The sequence below is a fragment of the Oncorhynchus gorbuscha genome, linkage group LG12 (genome assembly GCF_021184085.1).
Source record: "Oncorhynchus gorbuscha isolate QuinsamMale2020 ecotype Even-year linkage group LG12, OgorEven_v1.0, whole genome shotgun sequence".
NCBI lineage: Eukaryota > Metazoa > Chordata > Actinopteri > Salmoniformes > Salmonidae > Oncorhynchus > Oncorhynchus gorbuscha.
This window is the reverse complement of record NC_060184.1, coordinates 80,913,831-80,935,881: the sequence shown is the minus strand read 5'-3', so window position 1 is coordinate 80,935,881 and position 22,051 is coordinate 80,913,831. Positions and strand designations below refer to the sequence as shown.

General features: G+C 48.4%; 1 protein-coding gene across 2 annotated transcripts in view; it reads left to right on the top strand.

Moving 5' to 3' along the window:
- The window catches only part of LOC123991436 (transient receptor potential cation channel subfamily A member 1-like), an 86,745-nt gene that overhangs the window by 9,709 nt on the left and 54,985 nt on the right, over positions 1–22,051 (top strand). For both annotated transcript variants that reach the window (XM_046293048.1, XM_046293047.1), the window contains exons 3-4: positions 19,580–19,742; positions 21,851–22,026. In XM_046293048.1, coding sequence (XP_046149004.1) covers positions 19,580–19,742; positions 21,851–22,026 — 339 coding nt within the window. The remainder of the gene's footprint in view (positions 1–19,579; positions 19,743–21,850; positions 22,027–22,051) is intronic.

The window sequence follows — 22,051 nt, the reverse complement described above, 5'->3', positions numbered from 1 at the left end:
GCTTACGACATGATGGTGGTCGGCCTGATCACAGAACAGACTATGGGAGGCGCACAGTACTACATAGAGCTACATGACTACATGGAACTCTATTCCACAGTACTACATAGAGCTACATGACTACATGGAACTCTATTCCACAGTACTACATAGAGCTACATGACTACACGGAACTCTATTCCACACCAAGTAACTGATGCAGCAGTAAAATTAGATTAAAAAAAAACACCTTATGGAACAGAGGGACTGTGAAGCAACACAAACATTGGTACTATACATACACATGTATTTAGTCCTGTAGATATGTGAGAGTGGTGGAGTAGGGGCCTGAGGGCACACAGTGTCTCGTGAAATCTTTGAATCTATTGTAATGTTTTAAAATAGCATAAACTGCCTTAAATTTTGTAGGACCCTAGTAAGAGGGGAGGTGAGAGGGGCATCTGTAATAAATACAAATACAAATATCCTGAAAAGGTTCTACAGCTATTCCACTGAAAGAATATTGACTGGCTGTTTCACTGCATGGTATGGCAATAGCACCGCCCTCGATCGCATGGCCTTTAGAAAGGTAGTGTGGACAGCCCAGTACACCACTGGGGCCCAGCTCCCTGTCATCCAGGATCTCTATATCAGAGGGTGGTGAGGACAGCCCAGTACATCATTGGGGCCCAGCTCCCTGACATCCAGGACCTCTATATCAGAGGGTGGTGAGGACAGCCCAGTACACCACTGGGGCCCAGCTCCCTGACATCCAGGACCTCTATATCAGAGGGTGGTGAGGACAGCCCAGTACACCACTGGGGCCCAGCTCCCTGCCATTCAGTACCTCTATGTCAGAGGGTGTTGCGGACAGCCCAGTACATCACTGGGGCCCAGCTCCCTGCCATTCAGTACCTCTATGTCAGAGGGTGTTGTGGACAGCCCAGTACATCACTGGGGCCCAGCTCCCTGCCATTCAGTACCTCTATATCAGAGGGTGTTGCGGACAGCCCAGTACATCACTGGGGCCCAGCTCCCTGCCATTCAGTACCTCTATATCAGAGGGTGGTGCGGACAGCCCAGTACATCACTGGGGCCCAGCTCCCTGACATCTAGGACCTCTATATCAGGCGGTGTGAAAAGAAAGGCCGGAAAAATTGCCAAAAAGACCCCAACCACCCGAGCCATATACTGTTTTCTCTGCTGTCGCACGGTAAGAGGTATTGGTGCATCAGGCTCTTGAACAGCTTCTATCCCCAAGAAATACGACTGAACAATAACGAACAAAATAGCTACACAGACCAGTTTACCAAGCATCTTTTTTATCTCAGTATTGTGCACTGTCTCTGTAAACACTCACACTCACTGTAACTCCAACACTCAGACACTCACTGTAACTCCAACACTCAGACACACACACACACACACACACACACACACACACACACACACACACACACACACACACACACACACACACACACACACACACACACACACACACACACACACACACACACACACACACACACACACTGTAACTCCAACACTCAGACACACACACACTCACTGTAACTCCAACACTCAGACACTCACTGTAACTCCAACACTCAGACACACACACACTCAGACACACACACACACACACACACACACACACACACACACACACACACTGTAACTCCAACACTCAGACACACACACACTCACTGTAACTCCAACACTCAGACACTCACTGTAACTCCAACACTCAGACACTCACTGTAACTCCAACACTCAGACACACACACACTCACTGTAACTCCAACACTCAGACACACACACACTCACTGTAACTCCAACACTCAGACACACACACACACACACACACACACACACACACACACACACACACACACACACACACACACACACAGTAACTCCAACAGTCACACACTCACTGTAACTCCAACACTCACACACACAGTAACTCCAACACTCACACTGTAACTCCAACACTCACACACACAGTAACTCCAACACTCACACACACAGTAACTCCAACACACACACACACACAGTAACTCCAACACACACACACACACACACTGTCAGGACCCGGTTACGAACCCGGGTCTCCAGAGTGAGAAACAGTCACTTAACCAAATGAGCCACAAATAGTCGGCAGAACCCAGAAGATGAGGCAGACACAGCAGTACTTGAGACGGTGTATTTAATGAAGTAAAAAGTGAAGTCCTTCAGGAAAACATGTAACTCCACAACCTCAAAAGGAATTCCACAAGAACAAAGGTAATCCTCCAAGACAAAAAGGTAAATCCACAAGGTGGAAGGTAAAGCATAAAAAGCCTCAAAAGATACTCAAAAATAAATAAACAAGAACAAAAAACAGAATTCCACAAGAGAGTCCACCGGGATCAACAAGAGTTCTCAGAGTACTATGGCTGGGTGCTAACATACAAACACAGAGCAAAGAACAGAGGAAAACAAAGGGTTTAAATACAATCAGGGGAAACGAGGCACAGGTGCAAATAATAATGGGGATCAAGGGAAAACAAAAGGTCAAAAAGCACAATGGGGGCATCTAGTGACCAAAAACCGGAACAACCCTGGCCAAATCCTGACACACACACACACACACACACACACACACACACACACACACACACACACACACACACACACACACACACACACACACACACACACACACACACTGTAACTACAACACACACACACACACACACACTGTAACTCCAACACACACACACACACACACACACACACACACACACACACACACACACACACACACACACACACACACACACACACACACACACACACACACACACACACACACACACACACACACACACACTGTAACTACAACACACACACACACACACACACTGTAACTCCAACACACACACACACACACACACACACACACACACACACACACACACACACACACACACACACACACACACACACACACACACACACACACACACACACACACACACACAACACACACACACACACACACACACACACACACACATGTAACTCCAACACACACACACACACTGTAACTCCAACACACACACACACACTGTAACTTCAACACACACACACACACACACTGTAACTCCAACACACACACACTGTAACTCCAACACACACACACACACACACACACACACACACACACACACACACACACACACACACACACACACACACACACACACACACACACTGTAACTCCAACACACACACACACACACTGTAACTCCAACACACACACACACACACACACACACACACACACACACACACACACACACACACACACACACACACACACACACACACACACACACACACACACACACACACTGTAACTCCAACACACACACACACGCACACTGTAACTCCAACGCACACACACACACACACACAATGTAACTCCAACACACACACACACACACACACACACACACACACACACACACACACACACACACACACACACACACACACACACACACACACACACACACACACACACACACACACACACACACACATACCTTACCCCTCTACATATCTACCTCCATCACTCCAGTATCCCTGTACATTGTTAATATGGTACTGACCCTGTATATAGTTCCCTTACCCCTATACATATCTACCTCCATCACTCCAGTATCCCTGTCTCCTTCCCCCTATACATATCTACCTCCATCACTCCAGTATCCCTGTCACCTTACCTCTATACATATCTACCTCCATCACTCCAGTATCCCTGTCTCCTTCCCCCTATACATATCTACCTCCATCACTACAGTATCCCTGTCCCCTTCCCCCTCTACATATCTACCTCCATCACTCCAGTATCCCTGCCCCCTTCCCCTATACATATCTACCTCCATCACTCCAGTATCCCTGTCTCCTTCCCCCTATACATATCTACCTCCATCACTCCAGTATCCCTGTACATTGTTAATATGGTACTGACCCTGTATATAGTCACCTTACCCCTATACATATCTACCTCCATCACTCCAGTATCCCTGAACATTGTTAATATGGTACTGACCCTGTATATAGTCACCTTCCCCCTATACATATCTACCTCCATCACTCCAGTATCCCTGTACATTGTTAATATGGTACTGACCCTGTATATAGTCACCTTCCCCCTTTACATATCTACCTCCATCACTCCAGTATCCCTGTCTCATTACCCCTATACATATCTACCTCCATCACTCCAGTATCCCTGTCTCCTTCCCCCTATACATATCTACCTCCATCACTCCAGTATCCCTGTCTCCTTCCCCCTATACATATCTACCTCCATCACTCCAGTATCCCTGTCCCCTATACGTATCTACCTCCATCACTCCAGTATCCCTGTCTCATTACCCCTATACATATCTACCTCCATCACTCCAGTATCCCTGTCTCCTTCCCCCTCTACATATCTACCTCCCTGTCCCCTTCCCCCTATACATATCTACCTCCATCACTCCAGTATCCCTGTCTCCTTCCCCCTATACATATCTACCTCCATCACTCCAGTATCCCTGTCTCCTTCCCCCTCTACATATCTACCTCCATCACTCCAGTATCCCTGTCTCCTTCCCCCTATACATATCTACCTCCATCACTCCAGTATCCCTGTACATTGTTAATATGACACAGGAACTGACTCTTTTTAAATAGTTCCTGTATATAGTCTGCATACTTTATTATGTATTTCATATTTCTTATTTTTTTTATTTGTGTGTTGTTTTTCTTCTAGTACTCCATTGTTATTGATTACTGCGTTGTGGGGTTTGTAGGTTGCAACATTCATTTCAATCATGGATATAATGGAATTAGTGGACATATGGAGGATTAATATCCTGACCTAGTGAGATATACATGAGGGTTTAATATAATATATGCCATTTAGCAGACGCTTTTATCCAAAGCGACTTACAGTCATGTGTGCATACATTCTACGTATGGGTGGTCCCGGGGATCGAACCCACTACCCTGGCGTTACAAGCGCCATGCTCTACCAACTGAGCTACACCCGACCTAGCGAGATATACATGAGGGTTTAATATCCTGACCTAGTGAGATATACATGGAGGAGGATTAATATCCTGACCTAGTGAGATATACATGGAGGAGGTTTAATATCCTGACCTAGTGAGATATACATGGAGGAGGATTAATATCCTGACCTAGTGAGATATACATGGAGGAGGTTTAATACCCTGACCTAGTGAGATATACATGGAGGAGATTTAATATCCTGACCTAGTGAGATATACATGGAGGAGGTTTAATATCCTGACCTAGTGAGATATACATGGAGGAGGTTTAATATCCTGACCTAGTGAGATATACATGGAGGAGGTTTAATATCCTGACCTAGTGAGATATACATGGAGGAGGTTTAATATCCTGACCTAGTGAGATATACATGGAGGAGGTTTAATATCCTGACCTAGTGAGATATACATGGAGGAGGTTTAATATCCTGACCTAGTGAGATATACATGGAGGAGGTTTAATACCCTGACCTAGTGAGAGGTACATTGAGGAGGCTTAATATCCTGACCTAGTGAGAGGTACATTGAGGAGGCTTAATATCCTGACCTAGTGAGATATACATGGAGGAGGTTTAATACCCTGACCTTGTGAGATATACATGGAGGAGGTTTAATATCCTGACCTAGTGAGATATACATGGAGGAGGTTTAATATCCTGACCTAGTGAGATATACATGGAGGAGGTTTAATATCCTGACCTAGTGAGATATACATGGAGGAGGTTTAATATCCTGACCTAGTGAGATATACATGGAGGAGGTTTAATATCCTGACCTAGTGAGATATACATGGAGGAGGTTTAATATCCTGACCTAGTGAGATATACATGGAGGAGGTTTAATATCCTGACCTAGTGAGATATACATGGAGGAGGTTTAATACCCTGACCTAGTGAGAGGTACATTGAGGAGGCTTAATATCCTGACCTAGTGAGAGGTACATTGAGGAGGCTTAATATCCTGACCTAGTGAGATATACATGGAGGAGGTTTAATACCCTGACCTTGTGAGATATACATGGAGGAGGTTTAATATCCTGACCTAGTGAGATATACATGGAGGAGGTTTAATATCCTGACCTAGTGAGAGGTACATTGAGGAGGTTTAATATCCTGACCTAGTGAGATATACATGGAGGAGGTTTAATATCCTGACCTAGTGAGATATACATGGAGGAGGTTTAATATCCTGACCTAGTGAGATATACATGGAGGAGGTTTAATATCCTGACCTAGTGAGAGGTACATTGAGGAGGTTTAATATCCTGACCTAGTGAGATATACATGGAGGAGGTTTAATATCCTGACCTAGTGAGAGGTACATTGAGGAGGCTTAATATCCTGACCTAGTGAGAGGTACATGGAGGAGGTTTAATATCCTGACCTAGTGAGAGGTACATTGAGGAGGCTTAATATCCTGACCTAGTGAGATATACATGAGGGTTTAATATCCTGACCTAGTGAGAGGTACATTGAGGAGGCTTAATATCCTGACCTAGTGAGAGGTACATTGAGGAGGCTTAATATCCTGACCTAGTGAGAGGTACATTGAGGAGGTTTAATATCCTGACCTAGTGAGAGGTACATTGAGGAGGTTTAATATCCTGACCTAGTGAGAGGTACATTGAGGAGGCTTAATATCCTGACCTAGTGAGAGGTACATTGAGGAGGCTTAATATCCTGACCTAGTGAGAGGTACATTGAGGAGGTTTAATATCCTGACCTAGTGAGATATACATGGAGGAGGTTTAATATCCTGACCTAGTGAGATATACATGGAGGAGGTTTAATATCCTGACCTAGTGAGATATACATGGAGGAGGTTTAATACCCTGACCTAGTGAGAGGTACATTGAGGAGGCTTAATATCCTGACCTAGTGAGAGGTACATTGAGGAGGCTTAATATCCTGACCTAGTGAGATATACATGGAGGAGGTTTAATACCCTGACCTTGTGAGATATACATGGAGGAGGTTTAATATCCTGACCTAGTGAGATATACATGGAGGAGGTTTAATATCCTGACCTAGTGAGAGGTACATTGAGGAGGTTTAATATCCTGACCTAGTGAGATATACATGGAGGAGGTTTAATATCCTGACCTAGTGAGATATACATGGAGGAGGTTTAATATCCTGACCTAGTGAGATATACATGGAGGAGGTTTAATATCCTGACCTAGTGAGAGGTACATTGAGGAGGTTTAATATCCTGACCTAGTGAGATATACATGGAGGAGGTTTAATATCCTGACCTAGTGAGAGGTACATTGAGGAGGCTTAATATCCTGACCTACTGAGAGGTACATGGAGGAGGTTTAATATCCTGACCTAGTGAGAGGTACATTGAGGAGGCTTAATATCCTGACCTAGTGAGATATACATGAGGGTTTAATATCCTGACCTAGTGAGAGGTACATTGAGGAGGCTTAATATCCTGACCTAGTGAGAGGTACATTGAGGAGGCTTAATATCCTGACCTAGTGAGAGGTACATTGAGGAGGTTTAATATCCTGACCTAGTGAGAGGTACATTGAGGAGGTTTAATATCCTGACCTAGTGAGAGGTACATTGAGGAGGCTTAATATCCTGACCTAGTGAGAGGTACATTGAGGAGGCTTAATATCCTGACCTAGTGAGAGGTATATTGAGGAGGCTTAATATCCTGACCTAGTGAGAGGTACATTGAGGAGGCTTAATATCCTGACCTAGTGAGAGGTACATTGAGGAGGCTTAATATCCTGACCTAGTGAGAGGTACATTGAGGAGGCTTAATATCCTGACCTAGTGAGATATACATGGAGGAGGTTTAATATCCTGACCTAGTGAGATATACATGGAGGAGGTTTAATACCCTGACCTAGTGAGAGGTACATTGAGGAGGCTTAATATCATGACCTAGTGAGAGGTACATTGAGGAGGTTTAATATCCTGACCTAGTGAGATATACATGGAGGAGGTTTAATACCCTGACCTAGTGAGATATACATGGAGGAGGTTTAATATCCTGACCTAGTGAGATATACATGGAGGAGGTTTAATACCCTGACCTAGTGAGATATACATGGAGGAGGTTTAATACCCTGACCTAGTGAGATATACATGGAGGAGGTTTAATACCCTGACCTAGTGAGATATACATGGAGGAGGTTTAATACCCTGACCTAGTGAGAGGTACATTGAGGAGGCTTAATATCCTGACCTAGTGAGAGCTACATTGAGGAGGCTTAATATCCTGACCTAGTGAGAGGTACATTGAGGAGGCTTAATCAATCTGGTCGTCTTGACTACTTTCTTACGTCATTCTCTCTGGCACCAAAAGTTTAAAAAGTGTTGATAGGGGACAGAATGCGGTCGGACGGATCAAATAATTGGCATATATATTACTCTTACAGAATTTCCACATGGGCGAGGATATTGGAAATGTAATCAAAGCCTACTAGATGATAAATTGTTTAGAACTAGGAGAGAAGAATTTATAACTGACTTTTTCAGACATAACATTAGGTACAGCAGATCCCCTTACTGTATGGGATACCTTTAAATGTGCCTTGAGGCCATGCAATACAATACTCAGCTCTAAAACAAATGCAATTTAGATCAAAAGAGTCCGTATTAACAAAGGAAACAGAAGGACTAACAGTACAGTTAGATAGTAATAAAAACTGTACCACAGAGGCACAGAATAAGTTAGAGGAAAAACAAAAAGAGGAACTTATTCAAGAAAGATCCAGTGTAATATATTATAAAAAATAAAATAATATTATATTTATATATCTATTATAAAAAATAAAGTTAACTGGACGGAATATGGAGAAAAATGCCGTAAATTAATTTTCAAACTTCAACATAGAAAAGCTACCAACGTTTTTTTTTATAACTCTATGATGAAAATGACAGGCCTCTCTCATCTTCTTAAGTGGGAGAACTTGCACAATTGGTGGCTGACTAAATACGTTTTTGCCCCACTGTATATGTGTGTATATGTGTGACATTAAAACTTGAAACTTGAAGCTTGAATCAAACAGTCCACGAAAACCTTCCTAATATCGAATTGCACCCCATTTGCACTAAGGAGAGCCTCAATTTGTAAGGGTATGGTTTCCACAGGGATGCTGGGGTGGGGCGGCAGGTAGCCTAGGGGTTAGGGTTAGTTTTGGGCCAGTAACCGAAAGGTTGTTGGATAGAATCCCAGAACTGACAAGGTCATTCTGCCCCTGAACAAGGAAGTTCTCTGGTAGGCCGTCATTGTAAATAAGAATTTGTTCTTTTAACTGACTTGCCAAGTTTAAAAAAGGTCAAATATAAAAAAAAAAAAGCTGGCCCATGTTGTCTCCAATACGTCCACAGTTGTGTCTAGTTGGCTGGATGTCCTTTGGGTGGTGGACCATTCTTGATACACTAGAAACTGCGTAAAAAACCCAGTAGCATTGCAGTTCTTGACAGACTTACTACCACACCCCATTTAGAGACACTTCACCATACTCCGTTTAGAGACACTTCACCATACCCCGTTTAGAGACACTTCACCATACCCCGTTTAGAGACACTTCACCATACCCCGTTTAGAGACACTTCACCATACCCCGTTTAGAGACACTTCACCATACCCCGTTTAGAGACACTTCACCATACCCCGTTTAGAGACACTTCACCATACCTGTCATGTTTGTCATTTATTGTCATGTCTTGTCCCTGTGCTCCCCATGCTATTCGTTTCCCTCTGCTGGTCTTGTTTGGTTCTATCCCTCTCTCTCCCCTTCCCCCTTTCACTCTCTCGCTCTCTCTTCTCTCTGTCGTTCCGTTCCTGCTCCCAGCTGTTCCTATTCCCCTAATCATCATTTAATTCCCACACCTGTTCCCGATCCTTTCCCCTGATTAGACTCCCTATTTATTCCTTTGTGTTCCGTCCCTGTTCCGTCGGTTCCTTGTTTTGTATTCCATGCTGTTATTGCGTTTCGCCCTGTCCTGTCGTGTTTTTTGCCGTGATTGTGTATCACCCTGTCCTGTCGTGTTTTGTGCCTTCTTCAGACGCTGCGTGTGAGCAGGTGTCTCAGTTGACTACGGCCTGCGCCTACCCGAAGCGACCTGCAGTCTGTGGCCGCTTCTCCAGTTGTTTTCCCCTCTACTATCTAGAGGATTTCAGTTATTCGGTTTTGAGCATTAATAAACTCTGTTTCTGTTAAGTCGCGTTTGGGTCCTCCTTCACCTGCATGACAGAAGGAACCGACCAAAGAATGGACCCAGCGACTTCAGACGCTCGTTACACTGCCGTCGAGATCCAAGGAGCCATGCTCGGCAGACACGAGCAGGAATTGTCTGCTGCTCGTCATGCCGTGGAGAACCTGGCCGCTCAGGTTTCCGACCTCTCTGGACAGTTCCAGAGTCTACGTCTCGTGCCACCTGTTACTCCCTGGCCTGCCGAGCCTCCTGAACCCAGGGTTAATAACCCACCTTGCTACTCCGGGCAGCCCACTGAGTGCCGCTCCTTTCTCACGCAGTGTGAGATTGTATTCTCTCTCCAACCCCACACATACTCTAGAGAGAGAGCTCGGGTTGCTTTCGTCATTTCACTCCTTACTGGCCGGGCTCGAGAATGGGGCACAGCTATCTGGGAGGCAAGGGCTGATTGCTCTAACAGATTCCAGAACTTTAAGGAGGAGATGATTCGGGTTTTTGACCGTTCAGTTTTTGGTGAGGAGGCTTCTAGGGCCCTGGCTTCCTTATGCCAAGGTGAACGGTCCATAACGGATTATTCCATTGAGTTTCGCACTCTTGCTGCCTCTAGTGAGTGGAACGAGCCGGCGCTGCTCGCTCGTTTTCTGGAGGGACTCCACGCAGTGGTTAAGGATGAGATTCTCTCCCGGGAGGTTCCTTCAGATGTGGACTCCTTGATTGCTCTCGCCATCCGCATAGAACGACGGGTAGATCTTCGTCACCGGGCTCGTGGAAGAGAGCTCGCATCAACGGTGTTTCCCTGCTCCGCATCGCAACCATCTCCCTCTGGCTTTGAGACTGAGCCCATGCAGCTGGGAGGGATTCGCATCTCGAATAAGGAGAGGGAACAGAGGATCACCAACCGCCTGTGCCTCTATTGCGGAGTTGCTGGACATTTTGTTATTTCATGTCCAGTAAGAGGCCAGAGCCCATCAGTAAGCGGAGGGCTACTGGTGAGCGCTACTACTCAGGTCCCTTCATCTAGATCTTGTACTACTATGTCGGTCCATCTACGCTGGACCGGTTCGGGTGCTACATGCAGTGCTTTGATTGACTCTGGGGCTGAGGGTTGTTTCATGGACGAAGCATGGGCTCGGAAACATAACATTCCTTTCAGACCGTTAGACAGGCCTACGCCCATGTTTGCCTTAGATGGTAGTCATCTTCCCAGTATCAAATTTGAGACACTACCTTTAACTCTCACAGTATCTGGTAACCACAGTGAGACTATGTCTTTTTGATTTTCCGTTCACCGTTTACACCTGTTGTTTTGGGTCACCCCTGGCTTGTATGTCATAATCCTTCTATTAATTGGTCTAGTAATTCTATCCTATCCTGGAACGTTTCTTGTCATGTGAAGTGTTTAATGTCTGCCATCCCTCCCATTTCTTCTGTCCCTACTTCTCAGGAGGAACCTGGCGATTTGACAGGAGTGCCGGAGGAATATCATGATCTGCGCACGGTCTTCAGTCGGTCCCGAGCCAACTCCCTTCCTCCTCACCGGTCGTATGATTGTAGTATTGATCTCCTTCCGGGGACCACTCCTCCTCGAGGTAGACTATACTCTCTGTCGGCTCCCGAACGTAAGGCTCTCGAGGATTATTTGTCTGTGTCTCTTGACGCCGGTACCATAGTGCCTTCTTCCTCTCCGGCCGGGGCGGGGTTCTTTTTGTTAAGAAGAAGGACGGTACTCTGCGCCCCTGCGTGGATTATCGAGGGCTGAATGACATAACGGTTAAGAATCGTTATCCGCTTCCCCTTATGTCATCAGCCTTCGAGATTCTGCAGGGAGCCAGGTGCTTTACTAAGTTGGACCTTCGTAACGCTTACCATCTCGTGCGCATCAGAGAGGGGGACGAGTGGAAAACGGCGTTTAATACTCCGTTAGGGCATTTTGAGTACCGGGTTCTGCCGTTCGGTCTCGCCAATGCGCCAGCTGTTTTTCAGGCATTAGTTAATGATGTTCTGAGAGACATGCTAAACATTTTTGTTTTTGTCTATCTTGACGATATCCTGATTTTTCTCCGTCACTCGAGATTCATGTTCAGCACGTTCGACGTGTTCTACAGCGCCTTTTAGAGAATTGTCTCTACGTAAAGGCTGAGAAGTGCTCTTTTCATGTCTCCTCCGTTACTTTTCTCGGTTCCGTTATTTCCGCTGAAGGCATTCAGATGGATTCCGCTAAGGTCCAAGCTGTCAGTGATTGGCCCGTTCCAAGGTCACGTGTCGAGTTGCAGCGCTTCTTAGGTTTCGCTAATTTCTATCGGCGTTTCATTCGTAATTTCGGTCAAGTTGCTGCCCCTCTCACAGCTCTTACTTCTGTCAAGACGTGTTTTAAGTGGTCCGGTTCCGCCCAGGGAGCTTTTGATCTTCTAAAAGAACGTTTTACGTCCGCTCCTATCCTCGTTACTCCTGACGTCACTAGACAATTCATTGTCGAGGTTGACGCTTCAGAGGTAGGCGTGGGAGCCATTCTATCCCAGCGCTCCCAGTCTGACGATAAGGTTCATCCTTGCGCTTATTTTTCTCATCGCCTGTCCCCATCTGAGCGCAACTATGATGTGGGTAACCGTGAACTGCTCGCCATCCGCTTAGCCCTAGGCGAATGGCGACAGTGGTTGGAGGGGGCGACCGTTCCTTTTGTCGTTTGGACAGACCATAAGAACCTTGAGTACATCCGTTCTGCCAAACGACTTAATGCCCGTCAAGCTCGTTGGGCGTTGTTTTTCGCTCGTTTCGAGTTTGTGATTTCTTACCGTCCGGGTAGCAAGAACACCAAGCCTGATGCCTTATCCCGTCTGTTTAGTTCTTCTGTGGCTTCTACTGATCCCGAGGGATTCTTCCTTATGGGCGTGTTGTCGGGTTAACAGTCTGGGGAATTGAAAGACAGGTTAAGCAAGCACTCACGCACACTGCGTCGCCGCGCGCTTGTCCTAGTAACCTCCTTTTCGTTCCTGTTTCCACTCGTCTGGCTGTTCTTCAGTGGGCTCACTCTGCCAAGTTAGCGGGTCATCCCGGTGTTCGAGGCACTCTTGCGTCTATTCGCCAGCGCTTTTGGTGGCCGACTCAGGAGCGTGACACGCGCCGTTTCGTGGCTGCCTGTTCGGACTGCGCGCAGACTAAGTCGGGTAACTCTCCTCCTGCCGGTCGTCTCAGACCGCTCCCCATTCCTTCTCGACCATGGTCTCACATTGCCTTAGACTTCATTACCGGTCTGCCTTTGTCTGCGGGGAAGACTGTGATTCTGACGGTTGTCGATAGGTTCTCTAAGGCGGCACATTTCATTCCCCTCGCTAAACTTCCTTCCGCTAAGGAGACGGCACAAATCATTATTGAGAATGTGTTCAGAATTCATGGCCTCCCGTTAGACGCCGTTTCAGACAGAGGTCCGCAATTCACGTCACAGTTTTGGAGGGAGTTCTGTCGTTTGATTGGTGCGTCCGTCAGTCTCTCTTCCGGGTTTCATCCCCAGTCTAACGGTCAAGCAGAGAGGGCCAATCAGACGATTGGTCGCATACTACGCAGCCTTTCTTTCAGGAACCCTGCGTCTTGGGCAGAACAGCTCCCCTGGGCAGAATACGCTCACAATTCGCTTCCTTCGTCTGCTACCGGGTTATCTCCGTTTCAGAGTAGTCTGGGTTACCAGCCTCCTCTGTTCTCATCCCAGCTTGCCGAGTCCAGCGTTCCCTCCGCTCAAGCGTTTGTCCAACGTTGTGAGCGCACCTGGAGGAGGGTGAGGTCTGCACTTTGCCGTTACAGGGCACAGACGGTGAGAGCCGCCAATAAACGCAGGATTAAGAGTCCAAGGTATTGTTGCGGCCAGAGAGTGTGGCTTTCCACTCGCAACCTTCCTCTTACGACAGCTTCTCGTAAGTTGACTCCGCGGTTCATTGGTCCGTTCCGTGTCTCCCAGGTCGTCAATCCTGTCGCTGTGCGACTGCTTCTTCCGCGACATCTTCGTCGCGTCCATCCTGTCTTCCATGTCTCCTGTGTTAAGCCCTTTCTTCGCACCCCGTTCGTCTTCCCTCCCCCTCCCGTCCTTGTCGAGAGCGCACCTATTTACAAAGTACATAAAATTATGGACATGCGTTCTCGGGGACGGGGTCACCAATACCTAGTGGATTGGGAGGGTTACGGTCCTGAGGAGAGGAGTTGGGTTCCGTCTCGGGACGTGCTGGACCGTTCGCTCATCGATGATTTCCTCCGTTGCCGCCAGGATTCCTCCTCGAGTGCGCCAGGAGGCGCTCGGTGAGTGGGGGGGGTACTGTCATGTTTGTCATTTATTGTCATGTCTTGTCCCTGTGCTCCCCATGCTATTCGTTTCCCTCTGCTGGTCTTGTTTGGTTCTATCCCTCTCTCTCCCCCCTCCCCCTTTCACTCTCTCGCTCTCTCTTCTCTCTGTCGTTCCGTTCCTGCTCCCAGCTGTTCCTATTCCCCTAATCATCATTTAATTCCCACACCTGTTCCCGATCCTTTCCCCTGATTAGACTCCCTATTTATTCCTTTGTGTTCCGTCCCTGTTCCGTCGGTTCCTTGTTTTGTATTCCATGCTGTTATTGCGTTTCGCCCTGTCCTGTCGTGTTTTTTGCCGTGATTGTGTATCACCCTGTCCTGTCGTGTTTTGTGCCTTCTTCAGACGCTGCGTGTGAGCAGGTGTCTCAGTTGACTACGGCCTGCGCCTACCCGAAGCGACCTGCAGTCTGTGGCCGCTTCTCCAGTTGTTTTCCCCTCTACTATCTAGAGGATTTCAGTTATTCGGTTTTGAGCATTAATAAACTCTGTTTCTGTTAAGTCGCGTTTGGGTCCTCCTTCACCTGCATGACAATACCCCGTTTAGAGACACTTCACCATACCCCGTTTAGAGACACTTCTCTATTTTCTCTTTCCTATTCATCCTCTGAATGGCACACATATACACTACTCCTGTCTCTATTTTCTCAAGGCTTAAAAATCCTTCTTTAACCCGTCTCCTGCCTTTCATCTACACTGATTGATGTGGATGTAACTTTCACCTGATCAGTCTATGTCATGGAAAGAGCAGATGTTCCTAATGTTTTGTAAACACAGTGCAGTTTAAACAGTTCGGAGGAGGAGTTTGGAGGAGGAGTTTGGAGGAGGAGTTTGTTTGGAGGAGTGTTTGGCCTTATTGGTTAGATGTTGTGTTTATACGAGACAGGGGGGGGCGAGGGGGAAGGGTAGAGGGAGGGGGAGGGGGGGCGAGGGGAAGGGTAGAGGGAGGGGAAGGAGGGGGAAGTTGAAGGGACGAGAGGGGGAGGGAGAGAGAGAGAGAGAGAGAGAGAGAGAGAGAGAGAGAGAGAGAGAGAGAGAGAGAGAGAGAGAGAGAGAGAGAGATGAGAGAGAGATAGCGGGGCGGAAATCAAATAGGAAAATGAGGTACACATGCAGAAACACACATAAAATGTGATGTCATACAATATATACAGCATGTGTTAATGTAGCTGAATTGATTGAATTGAAATGGAATTAACCCCATCTGTCCCTTACCTCTGTCCCCATCTGTCCCTTACCTCTGTCCCCATCTGTCCCTTATCTCTGTCCCCATCTGTCCCTTATCTCTGTCCTCAACCGTCCCTTACCTCTGTCCCCAACTGTCCCTTACCTCTGTCCCCATCTGTCCCTTATCTCTGTCCCCATCCGTCCCTTATCTCTGTCCCCATCCGTCCCTTATCTCTGTCCCCATCTGTCCCTTATCTCTGTCCCCATCTGTCCCTTATCTCTGTCCCCATCCGTCCCTTATCTCTGTCCCCATCCTTCCTTATCTCTGTTCCCATCTGTCCCTTACATCTGTCCCCATCCGTCCCTTACCTCTGTCCCCATCCGTCCCTTATCTCTGTCCCCATCTGTCCCTTATCTCTGTCCCCAACCTTCCTTATCTCTGTCCCCAACCTTCCTTATCTCTGTCCCCACCCTTCCCTTATTTCTGTCCCCAACCTTCCTTATCTCTGTCCCAACCTTCCTTATCTCTGTCCCCATCTGTCCCTTATCTCTGTCCCCAACCTTCCTTATCTATGTCCCCAACCTTCCTTATCTCTGTCCCCAACCTTCCTTATCTCTGTCCCCAACCTTCCTTATCTCTGTCCCCAACCATCCCTTATCTCTGTCCCCAACCATCCCTTATCTCTGTCCCCAACCGTCCCTTACATCTGTCCCCATCCGTCCCTTATCTCTGTCCACAACCTTCCTTATCTCTGTCCCCAACCTTCCCTTATCTCTGTCCCCATCTGTCCCTTATCTCTGTCCCCAACCGTCCCTTACCTCTGTCCCCATCTGTCCCTTACCTCTGTCCCCATCTGTCCCTTACCTCTGTCCCCATCCGTCCCTTATCTCTGTCCCCATCTGTCCCTTATCTCTGTCCACAACCTTCCTTATCTCTGTCCACAACCTTCCTTATCTCTGTCCCCAACCTTCCTTATCTATGTCCCCAACCTTCCTTATCTCTGTCCCCAACCTTCCTTATCTCTGTCCCCAACCTTCCTTATCTCTGTCCCCAACCATCCCTTATCTCTGTCCCCAACCATCCCTTATCTCTGTCCCCAACCGTCCCTTACATCTGTCCCCATCCGTCCCTTATCTCTGTCCACAACCTTCCTTATCTCTGTCCCCAACCTTCCTTATTTCTGTCCCCAACCTTCCTTATTTCTGTCCCCAACCTTCCTTATTTCTGTCCCCAACCTTCCTTATCTCTGTCCCCAACCTTCCTTATCTCTGTCCCCAACCTTCCTTATCTCTGTCCCCAACCGTCCCTTAACTCTGTCCCCATCTGTCCCTTACATCTGTCCCCATCCGTCCCTTATCTCTGTCCACAACCTTCCTTATCTCTGTCCCCAACCTTCCCTTATCTCTGTCCCCATCTGTCCCTTATCTCTGTCCCCAACCGTCCCTTACCTCTGTCCCCATCTGTCCCTTACCTCTGTCCCCATCTGTCCCTTACCTCTGTCCCCATCCGTCCCTTATCTCTGTCCCCATCTGTCCCTTATATCTGTCCACAACCTTCCTTATCTCTGTCCACAACCTTCCTTATCTCTGTCCCCAACCTTCCTTATCTCTGTCGACAACCTTCCTTATCTCTGTCCCCAACCTTCCTTATTTCTGTCCCCAACCTTCCTTATTTCTGTCCCCAACCTTCCTTATTTCTGTCCCCAACCTTCCTTATTTCTGTCCCCAACCTTCCTTATTTCTGTCCCCAACCTTCCTTATCTCTGTCCCCAACCTTCCTTATCTCTGTCCCCAACCTTCCTTATCTCTGTCCCCAACCGTCCCTTAACTCTGTCCCCATCTGTCCCTTATCTCTGTCCCCATCCGTCCTTATCTCTGTCCACAACCTTCCTTATCTCTGTCCCCAACCTTCCCTTATCTCTGTCCCCATCTGTCCCTTATCTCTGTCCCCAACCTTCCTTACCTCTGTCCCCATCTGTCCCTTACCTCTGTCCCCATCTGTCCCTTACCTCTGTCCCCATCTGTCCCTTACCTCTGTCCCCATCCGTCCCTTATCTCTGTCCCCATCTGTCCCTTATCTCTGTCCACAACCTTCCTTATCTCTGTCCACAACCTTCCCTTATCTCTGTCACCATCTGTCCCTTATCTCTGTCCCCAACCTTCCTTATTTCTGTCCCCAACCTTCCTTATCTCTGTCCCCATCTGTCCCTTATCTCTGTCCCCATCCGTCCCTTATCTCTGTCCACAACCTTCCTTATCTCTGTCCCCAACCTTCCCTTATCTCTGTCCCCATCTGTCCCTTACCTCTGTCCCCATCCATCCCATATCTCTGTCCCCAACCTTCCTTATCTCTGTCCCCAACCTTCCTTATCTCTGTCACAATCTGTCCTTATCTCTGTCCCCAACCTTCCTTATTTCTGTCCCCAACCTTCCTTATTTCTGTCCCCAACCTTCCTTATTTCTGTCCCCAACCTTCCTTATCTCTGTCCCCAACCTTCCTTATCTCTGTCCCCAACCTTCCTTATCTCTGTCCCCATCTGTCCCTTATCTCTGTCCACAACCTTCCTTATCTCTGTCCACAACCTTCCTTATCTCTGTCCCCAACCTTCCTGATCTATGTCCCCAACCTTCCTTATCTCTGTCCCCAACCTTCCTTATCTCTGTCCCCAACCTTCCTTATCTCTGTCCCCAACCATCCCTTATCTCTGTCCCCAACCATCCCTTATCTCTGTCCCCAACCGTCCCTTACATCTGTCCCCATCCGTCCCTTATCTCTGTCCACAACCTTCCTTATCTCTGTCCCCATCTGTCCCTTACCTCTGTCCCCATCCGTCCCATATCTCTGTCCACAACCTTCCTTATCTCTGTCCCCAACCTTCCTTATCTCTGTCGACAACCTTACTTATCTCTGTCCCCAACCTTCCTTATTTCTGTCCCCAACCTTCCTTATCTCTGTCCCCAACCTTCCTTATCTCTGTCCCCAACCTTCCTTATCTCTGTCCCCAACCTTCCTTATCTCTGTCCCCAACCTTCCTTATCTCTGTCCCCAACCTTCATTATCTCTGTCCCCAACCGTCCCTTAACTCTGTCCCCATCTGTCCCTTATCTCTGTCCACAACCTTCCTTATCTCTGTCCCCAACCTTCCCTTATCTCTGTCCCCATCTGTCCCTTATCTCTGTCCCCAACCGTCCCTTACCTCTGTCCCCATCTGTCCCTTACCTCTGTCCCCATCTGTCCCTTACCTCTGTCCCCATCCGTCCCTTATCTCTGTCCCCATCTGTCCCTTATCTCTGTCCACAACCTTCCTTATCTCTGTCCCCAACCTTCCTTATCTCTGTCCCCAACCTTCCTTATCTCTGTCGACAACCTTCATTATCTCTGTCCCCAACCTTCCTTATTTCTGTCCCCAACCTTCCTTATTTCTGTCCCCAACCTTCCTTATTTCTGTCCCCAACCTTCCTTATTTCTGTCCCCAACCTTCCTTATCTCTGTCCCCATCTGTCCCTTATCTCTGTCCCCAACCGTCCCTTACCTCTGTCCCCATCTGTCCCTTACCTCTGTCCCCATCTGTCCCTTACCTCTGTCCTCATCTGTCCCTTACCTCTGTCCCCATCCGTCCTTATTTCTGTCCACAACCTTCCTTATCTCTGTCCACAACCTTCCCTTATCTCTGTCACCATCTGTCCCTTATCTCTGTCCCCAACCTTCCTTATTTCTGTCCCCAACCTTCCTTATCTCTGTCCCCAACCTTCCTTATCTCTGTCCCCAACCTTCCTTATCTCTGTCCCCAACCGTCCCTTACCTCTGTCCAGTGGGCTCGGGGAGGTGATGTGTCCCAGCTGGAGGGCTTGGTGAGGAGGAACCCAGTGTTACTGAGGAAACAGGATGACTCTGGTGCCTCTCTGGTCCACCACGCTGCTGGTGCAGGAAACACCCCTGTTATCAGGTTCATCTGCAGCATCACAGTCAGAGATGGTGAGGCTCCACACACCCAGCATCACAGTCAGAGATGGTGAGGCTCCACACACCCAGCATCACGGTCAGAGATGGTGAGGCTCCACACACACACCCAGCATCACAGTCAGAGATGGTGAGGCTCCACACACCCAGCATCACGGTCAGAGATGGTGAGGCTCCACACACCCAGCATCACGGTCAGAGATGGTGAGGCTCCACACACCCAGCATCACGGTCAGGGATGGTGAGGCTCCACACACACACCCAGCATCACAGTCAGAGATGGTGAGGCTCCACACACACACCCAGCATCACAGTCAGGGATGGTGAGGCTCCACACACACACCCAGCATCACAGTCAGGGATGGTGAGGCTCCACACACCCAGCATCACGGTCAGGGATGGTGAGGCTCCACACACACCCAGCATCACAGTCAGGGATGGTGAGGCTCCACACACACACCCAGCATCACAGTCAGGGATGGTGAGGCTCCACACACACCCAGCATCACAGTCAGGGATGGTGAGGCTCCACACACACACCCAGCATCACAGTCAGGGATGGTGAGGCTCCACACACACACCCAGCATCACAGTCAGGGATGGTGAGGCTCCACACACACACACCCAGCATCACAGTCAGGGATGGCGAGGCTCCACACACACACCCAGCATCACAGTCAGGGATGGTGAGGCTCCACACACATACCCAGCATCACAGTCAGGGATGGTGAGGCTCCACACACACCCAGCATCACAGTCAGGGATGGTGAGGCTCCACACACAAACCCAGCATCACAGTCAGAGATGGTGAGGCTCCACACACACACCCAGCATCACAGTCAGGGATGGTGAGGCTCCACACACACACCCAGCATCACAGTCAGGGATGGTGAGGCTCCACACACACACCCAGCATCACAGTCAGGGATGGTGAGGCTCCACACACACACCCAGCATCACAGTCAGGGATGGTGAGGCTCCACACACCCAGCATCACAGTCAGGGATGGTGAGGCTCCACACACACACCCAGCATCACAGTCAGAGATGGTGAGGCTCCACACACACACCCAGCATCACAGTCAGAGATGGTGAGGCTCCACACACACACCCAGCATCACAGTCAGAGATGGTGAGGCTCCACACAAACACACACACCCAGCATCACAGTCAGGGATGGTGAGGCTCCACACACACACCCAGCATCACAGTCAGAGATGGTGAGGCTCCACACACACACACCCAGCATCACAGTCAGATGGTGAGGCTCCACACACACACCCAGCATCACAGTCAGAGATGGTGAGGCTCCACACACACACCCAGCATCACAGTCAGAGATGGTGAGGCTCCACACACACACCCAGCATCACAGTCAGAGATGGTGAGGCTCCACACACACACCCAGCATCACAGTCAGAGATGGTGAGGCTCCACACACACACCCAGCATCACAGTCAGAGATGGTGAGGCTCCACACACACACCCAGCATCACAGTCAGAGATGGTGAGGCTCCACACACACACCCAGCATCACAGTCAGAGATGGTGAGGCTCCACACACACACCCAGCATCACAGTCAGAGATGGTGAGGCTCCACACACACACCCAGCATCACAGTCAGAGATGGTGAGGCTCCACACACACACACACACACACACACACACACACACACACACACACACACACACACACACACACACACACACACACACACACACACACACACACACACACACACACACACACACACACACACACACACACACACACACACACACACAGGAAACTCAAGTTTCCTCGTCTTAACTATACAGTATGTGGGTTTGTGTGAATGTGTGTGTGTGTCTGTCTATGCCTGTGCGTGTGTGTGTGTCGGTTTATGCTTGTGTGTTCGTGTGTGTGTGTATGTCTGTTTATCCGTGTGTGTGTGTGTGTCCTACCTCTCTCTCCCCAGGGTGGAAGGTGTATGATGACGAGGGGTCTATGCCTGTGTGTGTGTCCTACCTCTCTCTCCCCAGGGTGGAAGGTGTATGATGACGAGGGGTCTATTCCTGTGCCTGTGCGTGTGTGTGTATATCTGTTTATCCGTGTGTGTGTGTGTCCTACCTCTCTCTCCCCAGGGTGGAAGGTGTATGATGACGAGGGGTCTATGCCGCTGCACTGGGCTGTGGAGAGGAACCAGCCAGACAGTTGCAGGGCTCTGTTAGAGCTGGGGGCTGAACCTAACGTCCTCAACAAGGCCCTGATGTCACCTCTACACCTGGCTGTTAGCCACACACACAACCATCTGGTCCAGGTGAGACAACATGATCCTTAGCTCC